General features: G+C 38.2%; 1 protein-coding gene across 1 annotated transcript in view; it reads left to right on the top strand.

The window, feature by feature from the left end:
* Window positions 1-5,825: 5,825 nt before the first annotated feature.
* The window catches only part of LOC110154595 (regulator of G-protein signaling 8-like), a 30,937-nt gene continuing 24,158 nt past the window's right edge, over window positions 5,826-12,604 (top strand). The window contains exons 1-2 of the mRNA XM_020918592.2: window positions 5,826-5,929; window positions 6,345-6,406. Of these exons, the coding sequence (XP_020774251.1) occupies window positions 5,829-5,929; window positions 6,345-6,406 (163 nt within the window). The 5' untranslated portion in view covers window positions 5,826-5,828. The remainder of the gene's footprint in view (window positions 5,930-6,344; window positions 6,407-12,604) is intronic.

Genomic DNA, 12,604 nt, shown 5'->3' with positions numbered 1-12,604 from the left:
TCTGTCAACTTTTCGTACTTTAACACAAGTATTTTGCTGTCCTTAACTGCACTACCGAACTCGTTGTTGTTATGTGCATTGACTGTCGCTGTTTGATCTCGAGCTTGTCAGATGATGAAACTTTAGCGACAAATTCGGCGGCAAATATAAATACATCACATAATTATTTAAATATAAATAATTCATATAAATCGAATGTTTGAAATAGAAAAATGAACAAAACACAAGATTCCGACGTGTTATTATTTGCCAAAAAGTAATTTTTTTATTTTATTTTGGCAAGTAAAGATTTACATTGAAAATAACAATGTTGGAGTGCTGCACTGGATCAAAAACTTGCACATACAGGTGCTCATCAAACTGAAGGGCTTCGATTGTTGTGGAGTGGAAAAAAAAGGATGGCAGAGGCACTCTACTTTAGTCTTCATCAGGGCTCAAAGGTTTACATTCTTATACAACAGAACATATAACATGAGTGAAATCATAATAGAAATGAAAATAACCACAACAAAAATTTGCCCAAAAAGGAGCGGGAACAAGAAAACTTTTTTAATCCCACCCCCACCGTCACTTCTTCTAATCTAACACGATGAGGTTTCCTTTTTTGCATTAAATTATAAGAACTATTTACAAGTGCAGACAAAGAGTCACTGTTATAGCTTGGTAGTATAACATAGAAACACAGAAACTTTTACTGGTAGATCGAACATTAGGCAATTTGAAAATTAAATTATAAGTTCTCTCTTTCATTTTGAACAAGCTTTGATGATTACTTGGTAGTAAAGGCTATGACAACTTTTGAAAATTGCCTCATAGGGCCAGTTCACATGGTGGGCGCAGAGGGGCAAAGGCTTGATGACCCCAGCTCTATATTTTAAATAGGATTTCTTTTGATGGATAAAACAGCAAAAACAAAACCCAGTATCATATAGATCGGGTTAATACATAATACATTTTAAGACCAAAATGACAGGACTCACAGCAGCAGTTACAGAGAATGGGGTGACAATATTCCAATGTAAGTCAACGGGAGCCAGGGTCAGTAGGAGCTGGAAGAGTCCACATGTGAACTTCCTATTTGGATTTAAAATATATACAGTATATGCATCTAACTAAACTCTTTTTTTTAGTCATAATAAAGGATGGTACTCAAGAAAACGTAACGTTACTTCAAAATAATATCAAGTAAAAAGTATGGGAAAACTAATATATGTCGGGATGTCCTGTGTCGGGATCTGTTAATTTATAATTTGAAGTTAATGTAATTTGAAGAGTAAAGCATTAAATAATGTGCAATTCTTTACAACATTTTTTGTGTTTACCACTTGAAAATTCCAGATTATTTAATGCTTTATTCTTACTGTCATATTATTGTACCCAAGTAAAAGAACTGGTACTCAATAAAAATATTATTCAATTAGTAGTAAAAATATGCTGCTACTTAAGTATTATAAAAAATACAAATTATTTTACAGTGTAAACATAAAAAAATATAAATAAACCCAAATGTCTCAGGACAAATATGAAGCTTACACCAGTGTTTGTTGGCCTCATACTATTGAATTGGTCCATCGTAGGCAGTAATTTTTATTGAAAGTAATTTCAGCCTCAATAATTTACACCCATCAGACCAACTCACTGTGATGAGCACCGGTCTGTGGCCCTCAGTGTGAAGCCCTCAATGTGCCCTGTGGTCCTGTGTGAAAACTTTTGGACATCCCTGGCTTAAAGGGCCAAACTGCTGAAAATAATGAATGTGAAAACAGATAAAAGGAGCAGTCTTGAAGGAACAGTCTTGAATCTATGAGTGTAATAGGTGAGTTTCATTGTTGACAAAAGCGCGCATTGCACGCTGGGAATTATTTTGGTCAGCGGCAATAAACACTAATTCAACATGACGGACGGAGCGAGAAAGCATTTAAAGGGTATTGATCCCGGTTATTTATCCACTCAACGGCAGAGGACCCAAGACGATTTGACCAGAAATGGGTCATAAGCATCGATGGAGCCAAATCACCCTTTTCAACCCCTACAAAAGGTGGACCAAACCAAATTTCTTTTCAGAATCGCAAACTACCTGGACAAATATTCACTTCGGCGATATCCACAATGACTTGGTGGAAACTCCTGGGCCATTCACAGCAGAAAAGATGAAAACCTCCAAGAGTCTCGATGCGTTGTTGAACTTGTTGGAGTCCACGGTTTGCTAGGATCTTCTACGTTTGCTCTGCGGATGTTTGAAAGCCGTTTAATTCGCCGTTAGCGGTTCTTTTCACTCAGAATACGAAAAAGACATTTTCCTTCTTCCGTGCTTCTATTTGTGCATCCGATAATGCAGCAGGAATTTACCATTATCGGGGATAAATGTGCGAGGTTACGCACTGTGTTTGACGCTATCGTGTTTCTTGCCTCCGACCAAAATATTTCCCAGCATGCAACGCGGGCTTTTAATAACAATGACGTCAGCTGAAACTCGCCTATACATTATGTAAAGTTTGTGCTGGTTGAGTGAGCCTGTCTGGAGCACATGGACACAGAGAACAAAGTGACTCTCTGTGGTGTGGTCAGGCTCTCTGTCATTCACATGGACTAGTATAGACGATACTAATGACGCTGGCTGTGGCTGCAGTGGGATGATTATGTAATATTACTTGAGCAGATGAGTTTATTAATATTAAAGGGATATTATTAGTTTATATTATAATAAGACATTTTGCCACAGGGACATTGAAGTGCACCTTTAACTGACCTGAACTTTTCCAGCAGCATACGAATGCGTCAGATTACAAAATGTCCAGTGCTGCACTTGTGTTCTTTTATAATAAAACCCACTCGATATGTTCTGTCACATTTGCTATTTATTCTTCAGTGTTCACTGTGTTTTTAGATGAACTCTTGTTCAGGACTGTCCCCAGATTTGCATCATTGTGTAATAATAAAAGACATATACAAATGCTCCTTCGTAAGAGCCCCACTTTACTCTGTCTGATCAGAGACACACTTATTATGCAGTCTGATCCATTTTAATTTCAAAGGGACTCAAGAATCATTTTTAGAAAGCTCAAAATAGAAATCTAATATTGGAAAGGGAATATATTATGTAAAATTGACTATTTTGAGTTTTCAATCATGTTATAACATCGTTCCCTCATCAAAAATATACCTTGAGTTGTATTTAGGGAATTTTGTGTCATCTAGGCCATTGCAAAAATTCTCAGTTTGGATTTTTTGAGGATTATTGCATTAAAACTAGACTAGCTTTAAACCATGTTATAGTGTCATGGTTCTCATTTACCCTCTCGAAGTTGTATTTAGAGTGATTCATACATGTTTGAGTAATGTTTATTTTCCTGTATTCAAGAAGTCATTGCTCCGATCTACCCCCATTTTCACCTCCACCTGTTTACGCCCACTGCTTACTACGTTCTCCAGTTCTATTTTCTTAATCGTGATATGCAAAGTGTCATTTTTTAATTAAGTCTCTATTTGTATGGACAATGTACAGAGACATTAAGGTCATAAAAACTGAGATATTCCGCACCAGATTATAACTAAATACCTAATTTCCACCTTTAGTCTCTGATTTTGTTACCAATGAAACAAGTCTGACACTCGCTAATGTGATCTACAGCTATCCACAGGAGGTACTGACAGTTGCACGGTGCTCTGTTGTGATGACGTTTACTGCAATGTCAGCTCCCATGTGGGCACCGCAGTTTTCTAACGTAGAATTCATCAGATTTTTTTCACTAATAATGTTGTTATTGATCAATATTGTGATTTCAAATTACTAAATTATCACATCCACAGGTGTCACAAGCTCAATGTGTCTCGTTTATTTCACGTTTGTGTTATGAATCTTGTGTAGTAAATCCGCTACTTCTAAGCCGCCACAAAATCCTCGGTTTGGATTTTTCCAGGATTGTTGCATCATAAGTAGAAGTCCTGCACAACTTTCAAGTCCATCAATCAGACAAAAAATCAGTTTGGAGCAACAACTTAGTAAAACTTTAGGTATTATCCCATAATATGAAAACATAAACCGAAAACTTCTCCTAGTCACTTTGCAAACTGATCTCCACCATCAAACTGACTGCAGATGTCAAATGTAGTGACTTTTAGTAGAACGATCAGATTAAATTCCTATTAGATTAGACTGAACAGCAGAGAGCCTTGTGCATATGAAGCTCCACCTGTTAAACCAGTCCAGTCCTGTTCAGAGCTCATGTCTATGCATCCACCGTCCACTGTCCGCTCTCTTTATTCACTCCGTTTATCTACAACATCCAAGACATGAGATTTACAGTACTTTGCTGGTTTTGCAGTTTGGGACAGGGGAAAAACTGTGGAACTTGTCTTGCACTGTGAGTTTCAGTCTCATCTTGTGCAAAAAGATTTCTGAAAAGAAGCAGGACCAGTTTGTATATCCAAATATTCAAAAATAATTAAATGTAATAGGACTTTGGTTCTTGTAAGCGTTAGGTCATGCTATAATGTTGTTACCTCCTCAAAAACAAACCTGCAGTTGTGTTTTATTTCATTCCCACATGGTTGAGTAACTCTTTTTTATTAGTCTGTCTACATCGCCAAAGCTCAAAATGTTCTGTTCCACCTTGTGATGAAGTCATGAAGCAATAGTCTTCATGCCAACATTTATTTTTACCTCCTTCCTTCTACCTAGTTCAGTAGAGATTGGCAATTCCAGGGCTGACATTATCCAAATGATTCTAGTGAAGGTGTATGGAGTTTAAAAACACGGTGGTGCACTTCCTGTATTACCACATCAACTGGACAAAAGTTTTTTGATTGAATACATTTCACAGCTAACAAAAATCAGCAACTATTCCGTCTTCGAGAGCTCAGACATCATCTCTCTCTTATTTACAACTCCATCCTCAGACGTAAATCAAAACTAAGGAAACAACAGGAATAGCCAGGTCAGTCCCAGAGGTGTGAAAGCTCCCATCAGGGGCCTGAATCATTCTGCTGATATGACTCCCCACACAGTGCAGGTCAATAGGCCTAGCTAGTAAACAGAAGCTGTAAATAATCGGTGTGTTAGGCTACGTTTATACGATGACGGGATGGACAGAAGACGCAAAAGTGGCGTTGCATCTTCACTTTTTATTTCGCGTTTAGATGAGTGAATGAGTGAAATCTGCATGCATACGGTAACGCAAAAGTGTGTGGATTGGGTTTGCTTGCCAGGCGGCTCGGTGGTGACTCTAGGTGGCGATGTATGTGACATAAACACATACTGATCAGATCTGACCAAACTTTGGTGTCTTGGGCAGTGTAGATGGAAACGCTACGGCGGAGTGTATTCTACTTTTCCACTCTCGAGGGTGGTTTCAGATTTTTGTATTTTTAAGTCCCAAAAACACCGTCATCCTCTAAACGAAAGCCACTTCTGATAAAATATTTTGGTGTTTTTACCCGCAAGTGTTCTCGTGTAAACAGGCCCTTAGTTTCAGAGTAGTTTCAGTGTAGTTAGCTCCTCCCTTCAGGCAGATAAAAGGCAGTGTTCACTTCAGTTCAGTGACCAGAACTGAAGAAGCAGCTTGGATGGAATGCATTTGATCAAAAAACTTTTATCCAGTCCAAAATTGAATTTCCCTTTGGCTATGAATCCTACCTGGACGACTGAGGAATTTCACAAACTAATTAGAAGTCCCTACAAATCTCATGTGACTCATCTGATGTTCCTCTGTGCACAGCTTGTTCCCACTTGCTTCCTACTGCCTTAGATCCTTCTGAACAAAATGAACATATCTTTATTACAGCTCTTAGTACATGACCACCTCTCTGTCTGTTGTAGGATTCCCAGGATGAAGACCAGACTGGGCTGCCTGTCCCACAAGTCGGACTCGTACAGCGACTTCAGCGAGTTCCTGCCCCCGGCCCACGAGACCACAGCGCGATGTCAGAAGTGAGTTTGGACACGGCAGCACTACACAAAGAAAGGGTTTTAAAGACTTTTTTTTGGAGCTTTCTACCATGTTATAATGTTCCTTCATTAAAAACATGCCTGAAGATGTCATCCATGCATATTTGAGTAATTTTGCGATCTCTTCCAGGCCCATTTAAATCCTCCTTACAGTTAGCAGTGTGTAAAAGACTCAGCCCACAAGTCCACGTCACCCATGCTCCAAAACAACAATTTTCAAATATGCAAAAGCTGTGTCATGAACATAAACACGCAGACCTCAGCTCATATAATAAAAGATACATGTCCCCAAAGGTCTACATAAGCCTACACAAGAATGCACTTGTTTGTGGTTAAAGATGTACATGACATTAAAGCTACTTCCTGGTTTATCCTCGTCCCCTCTGTGTGTCTGCAGGCTGTCCACAGACGAGGTGGTGCGGTGGTCCGAGTCTTTCAACGAACTCATCTCGCACAAATGTGAGTTCACTTATTTTGGTTTCGTTTTGCTCTATATAAACACACGCCAGTCAAAATTCTGGACACAGTCTTTCAGTCAGTGTTTTTTTCTAGACTTCATTTGTTTTATTTATGCACTGAAGACATCAAATATATGAGGCAAGATATATGGAATTATGTAGCGAAGATAAAAGTTAAAGGGACAGTCTGGAATTTTGGACATAGGACCTCATAGGAGCCAGAGTGTTGGCGACGTGTGGAGACACTTTTTAAAATATTCCATCCTGTCCTTGTATTTGCAGAGGTTAAAAAGCACCCAAAGAAATCTGTTATTACTCCAGACTGTCGATGTAAATGTCTGTGTTGATAGAATAATGTTAGAAATAAAACTAACCTTGCATTGCACAAATTGTCGAATGTTGAGAGACTATATTCTCAGCAGCAGCATTTACTTTGCCGGTAAGATAGGTGGCAGGTATCAGTCCGCCGCTGCTGCTCAGATATAAATCCTTCAAATGCAAGGTTGGTTTTACTTTTTAAATTATTCTATCAACACAGACATTTACATCGACAGTCTGGTGTAATAATAGATTTGCTTTGGGTGATTTGTGGAGTGGGTAAGACTGTTTTTAGCGGCAGGATAACTATGGTTGTTGATATGCACTAGCCTAGCACCAGTGACCTCTGCAAATAAAAGGACTGGCTGGAATATTTAAAAAAATGAGGTCCTATGTCCAAAAGTCCGGACTGTCCCTTTAAAGAACTTATTATTTCAGATAACATTTCTCAGTGTCTTTGCTTTGTTGACAGCACTGCAAACCCTTGACCTTCTCTCAGTGAGCTTCTTGATTGAAGTCTCCTGAAATGGTTTTCCCTTCACAGCTGTGTCATGTCAGGGTCAAGAAAAGCCAAAAGCGCAAACAAGGGATCATAGCAAAGGGTGGATATTGAAATCTAAACATTTACTACATTCCATATGTCTTCAGTGAGAATCTACAAGGTAAATAACATGGAAATAAAAAACGATAAGTGGAAAAAGGGCAGCCAAACTTTTGACATCAAGTGCGTGTTTTCAATTAATACATAACTTGTTGATGATGTATGCAAATCCTCCATTTCCATGTTTTTTTTTTGCCGAGTTGTGCTAAAATTGCGAAATACAAATGAATCCCTCAGTGAACAAAATGTTGTAAATGAAGATTTTCCATTTTGATAAAACTTAGCATTAGATTTGAGATGCAAACAGCTGCCTTTATCAGGATTGTGCCAGTGCCAAAACATTAATCCCTTTTTTTCTTAAGCATGTTTGGTGTGAAATTGTGAACAGTGAAAGTGAATTTTCTCTAGATAACCAATACAGACTTTTAACTGGTACCATTTAACACCACAAAGAGTGAAATTTCTCAAAATTCAGAACAAAACACATTCCTTTACAGCAGATTCCCAGTAGTAAGTAGTAGTAGTAGTAGTAGTAGTAGTAGTAGTAGTAGTAGTAGTTATTTAAATAGAGTCGGTACAAAGCTTGTTCCCGTTTTTCACTCAGAAACTATTTATACCACTGGAGTTAAAATAATAAAAGACTATTTGAACTCAACAAACAATAAATAAGACCCACAAGCACCTGGAAATACTCCTGCAGTATATTTAACCTTCCTGTTTCTCTATTTAGTTTATTTTTCATCCTCGCCGTCACCACCAGCGTCTCCCTGCACTCCCTCTGAGCTGCACTTACATAAGACTGTGTGCTGTTTACAAAAGACAAAATGTATTATCTTTTATTTATCTTGTTGTCCCATTAAAATAAATAGAATAGAAAGTTCATATACAGTACCAAGCTGTGGGCACAGCTACTCTTGTAGTTTAGTATTAGAAGTAGTAGTAGTAACGGCAACAGCAGTATTCAAAGTAGTAGTAGTAGTAGTAGTAATAGTAGTAATAGTAGTACTAGTAGTAATAGTAGTAGCGGCAACATTAGTAGAAGAAATAGTTGAAGTAGAAGTAAGTGGCAGTAGTAGCAGCAGGAGTATTGGTTTATTAACAGAATAATAGTAGTATTTGTAGTAGCGGCAACAGTAGTATTAAAAGTAGTAGTACTACTAGTAGTAGTAGTATTAGAAGTATTAGTAGTATTAGTGGAAATAGTTGTAGTAGAAGTGGCGGTTGTAGAAGCAGCAGTTGTGGTTTAGTAATAGTAGTAGTAGTAGTAGTAGTAGTAGTAGTAGTAGTAGTAGTAGCGGCAACAGCAGTATTAAATGTAGTAGTGGTGGCGTTAATAGTAGTAGCAGTACTAGTAGCAACAGTAGCAGTGGTTTAGTATTTGAAGTATTAGTATTAGTAGTGGCAGTAGTAGCAGTAGTAATGGTGGTTTAGTATTAAAAGTATTAATAATAGTAGCAGTAGAGTAGGCAGCAGTATTAGTGGTTTAGTATTAGTAGTGGCAGTAGTAGTAGCGGCAAAAGCAGTATTATAAGTAGTAGTAGAAGTAGCAGTATTAGCAGCAGTAGTAGGAGGAGCAGTAATAGTGCTTTAGCATTAGAAATATTAGTAGTAGTAGTAGTACTAGTAGTAGTATTGGTTTAGTAGTAAAAGTATTAATAGTAGTTGCAGTTGTGGCAACAGCAATATTAGAAGTAGTAGTAGTAGCAGCAGCAGCAGCAGCAGTAATAGTAGTAGTATTAGTCAAATCAGAGTACTTTACAACAACAAAAATATTCAAAGCCACATATTAAAACAATAAAACATTATTATTAGTTGTAGTAATATTCTAGTTACAAAACATGTCATTATATAAATAGAGTCTGTTAACTGGGTACAAAATGTGTTCCAGTTTTCACTTGTAAATGACTTTTTATCACCAGAATAAAAATATTAAACTCTATATGAACTCAACAGCCATAAATAAAACCCACGAGCATCTGGAAATACTCCCGCACTATATTAAACCTTCCTGTTTCTCTATGAGTCTATTTTTTACTGATACCGTCACCACCAGCATCTCCCTGCACTCCCTCTGACATATACTTTCATAAGACTGTACGCTGTTTACAAACAACAGAATGTGTTTTACTTTTTTTTTTTTTTTTTTGCGGTCTTATTACAGTGTATGAGAGAGGAGGTTAATATCAGTACCAGGCTGTTTTGTTGGCAGCTACTCTAAATACATCGCTCCTAAAAGGGTCGATAGTAGTAGCAGTAGTAGTAATAGTAGCAGTAGTAGTAGCAGTTGTACTAGTTGTAGTAATAGTAGTAGTATAGGCAAGTAATTACATAAATAGAGCCTGTTAATTGGATACACGATTTGTGCCACTTGTCCAGCAATAAGGTGTGACTGCAGCTATTCTAGTATTAGTATCAGTATCAGCAGAAGTAGTAGACTAGTAGTAGTAGCAGTGGTAGTAGTAGAGGCAGTAGTCATGGTGGTTTAGTTTTAGGAGTATTAGTAGTAGCAGCAACAGCAGTATTAGAAGTAGTAGTGGCAGTAGTAGCAGTAGTAATGGTTTAGTAATAGAAGTAGTAGAAGTGGGAGCAATAGTAGGAGTATTAGTAGTAGTATTAGTATTAGTAGTAGTGGCAGTAGTAGCAGCAGTACTGGCTTAGTATTAGAAGTATTAGTAGCTGGAGCACCAACAGCCGCATCAGTAGTAGTAGTAGTAGTAGTAGTAGTAGTAGTAGTAGTAGTAGTAGTAACAGAGGCAGTAGTGACAGTAGTAGACAGTACTACTACTAGACAGTAGTAGTGCTTTAGTATCAGATATTTTAGTAGTAGTAGCAGCAACAGTAGTAGTAGAAGTAGTAGTTGTTGCTGTTGTTGTTGTTGTGACAGTAGTAGCAGTACTAGTGGTTTAGTATCAGAAGTATTAGTAGTATTAGTATTAGTATTAGTGGCAACAGCAGCATCAAAAGTAGTAGTAGTAGTAACGGTAGTGCCAGTAGTAGCAGTAGTGACAGTAGTAGTAGTAGTAGTAGTAGTAGTAGTAGTAGTAGTAGTAGTTTAACATTAGAAGTATTAATAGTATTTTTACCACAAGAGAAAACAATTATAAAGCACTGTATGAAGTCAACTATAAATAAACGACAAACAAATAACCTGTTTTTCTATTAGTCTATTTTCCCCCACACCGTCACCACCAGCGTCTCCCTGCACTCCCTCTGAGCCGCACTTACATAAGACTCAAGACGTCGTATGATAAATAATGATTCACAGTCTTCATCACCGGCGACCTCCGCGGTGACCCCTGCGCGCTAACGGCTAACAAGCGACGCACGGACGCTAAAGCTAACGAGGTAGAAAGCGTGACGTAGCATCTCCGACATCCGCATGAGCCGGGACGAGGCGTCAGCGGGTTTAATGGGTGAACGCTAATGATGACGGTAAGCAATGCGAGCATACTGAACTCCATGCACTTCCTGTGTGATGCGCCGCAGGCAGGGTTCATGTAAAGGGGGAGTTATAGAGAAACAAAACGGCACATGTTAAAATTTGTACCAGCTAAGTAATGTGGTTTACCAAAGATCTAGTTTAGGCCTGGTTTTAGTCCTGGTTTAGTCCTGGTTCAGATCTAGTTTAGATCTAGTTTAGACCTGGTTTTAGACCTGGTTTAGATCTGGTTTAGACCTGGTTTAGTTTCCGGCGATGAGTGGAATTACCGAAAAAAAAAAAAAAAAGAAAAAAAAAAAGTGGTATAGCCCAAAATGTAAAACAGGAAAATACCGCCCTGTAATCCATTTATTTCAGTAAAGTAAATGTTATCCAATTACCACTCACTGAAACAGTAACTGTAACTGAATACAGTTACTCATAATTTGTACTCTGATTACGTAACTCCGGTACATGTAATCTGTTACTCCCCAGCACTGACTATAAGTCACACTTTTTTTCATGGTTTGGGTGTTTCCTGTGACTTACACTCCGGTGCGAGTTGCATATAAAAAATTTCAGACTGACAGCCGCAAGAGGCTCTAGGCTTGTGTGTCAGTATCTAGTACTACTATTACTCCTGTACTACTGTCTCTTCACTCTACTGCGCATGCCTCCTCTAGAACAAGCCGCTGTCTTGCTAGGCAGCAGAAAGAAAGTTTGGAGTGAGTGAGAAACTTGTGAGGGACTGGCGGAAAGCGGGGATAGAGAACACAGCTTCACGGCAACCGGGACGGTGCGCCGTGCAACTTTCCTGGAAGTCACTGGATGAATCGACAAAGCCTGAACTTCAATGACAACCGAAACTATCCTGTCGAGATTCAGAAAGGCTGGAATAATTCTAACTGGAACTGATGCTGAGTCTGACGACAGCTACACAGAAGAGGAAGTGGCGCTCTGTTTACATCGTGGTTCATCATCTATGGTTTATCTTCGGAGGTTGCACAGAAGTGACACAGAGGATGAAGAAATCAGTGGATTTAGTGATTTGGAGTGCGATCATCAGTTTGGTAAACTTATGTTGTTTATGCTATAATTATCTGAAGCACTGTTCATATGTGACGTTAACAGCGTGTTGTTGTCTGTTCTATTGTTATCACTATAACTTGCCTTTGAAGATGAAATGTCGGTTCCTGGTCTCTGATTTTATAAAATACATTTTCCCAAAAAGTGCAACTTATACTCTGGTGCGACTTATATATGTTTTTTTTCCTCTTCATTGAGCATTTTTTGGCTGGTGCGACTTATACTCCGGAGCAACTTATAGTCCGGAAAATATGGTATTAATTCTGGTTGTGCTGACTGACCTCAAACTGATTTTATGTAGCACATGGCGCTTAAAAATCTGTCAAAATCACAGTTTTTTCAGTGCTCATAGTTTATGCAAATTAAACCATGTGGTTTTAAGTTTCGTTTCTGTAAAACATAAAAAAAAAAAAATGCATTAAACACATTATTACTCAATGTATATTTGAGTTCTCCTCGTAGGATATATTTAAAAAAAAAACTGACTTAAATTATCCACCCACATTCGCATTCATAATGCACATTCACCAAGACAGGGAAGAAACATCTGGATTGTGGACACCTGGGCTAAGGGATCAGTCTCAAGTGTTGGTTGTTTGTTTCACTTAATGCGCCTTATAATCCAGTGCATCTTATGTATGAAAATAGACAAGAGAATTCAACATTATTGATACTGCGTCTGATAATCCGGTTCGCCTTACAGTCTTTTCGGTTGGGGGTCCATCATCTTCTTGTTTCTATGGATATGTCATTGATGTCTCTCTCTGATCTGAATG

This window comes from Boleophthalmus pectinirostris, unplaced genomic scaffold, assembly GCF_026225935.1.
Source record: "Boleophthalmus pectinirostris isolate CB_2022bp ecotype Guang Dong unplaced genomic scaffold, ASM2622593v1 HiC_scaffold_7, whole genome shotgun sequence".
Lineage (NCBI taxonomy): Eukaryota > Metazoa > Chordata > Actinopteri > Gobiiformes > Gobiidae > Boleophthalmus > Boleophthalmus pectinirostris.
Note: the sequence above shows the minus strand (reverse complement) of the source record. Positions and strands in the feature narration are given on the sequence as shown.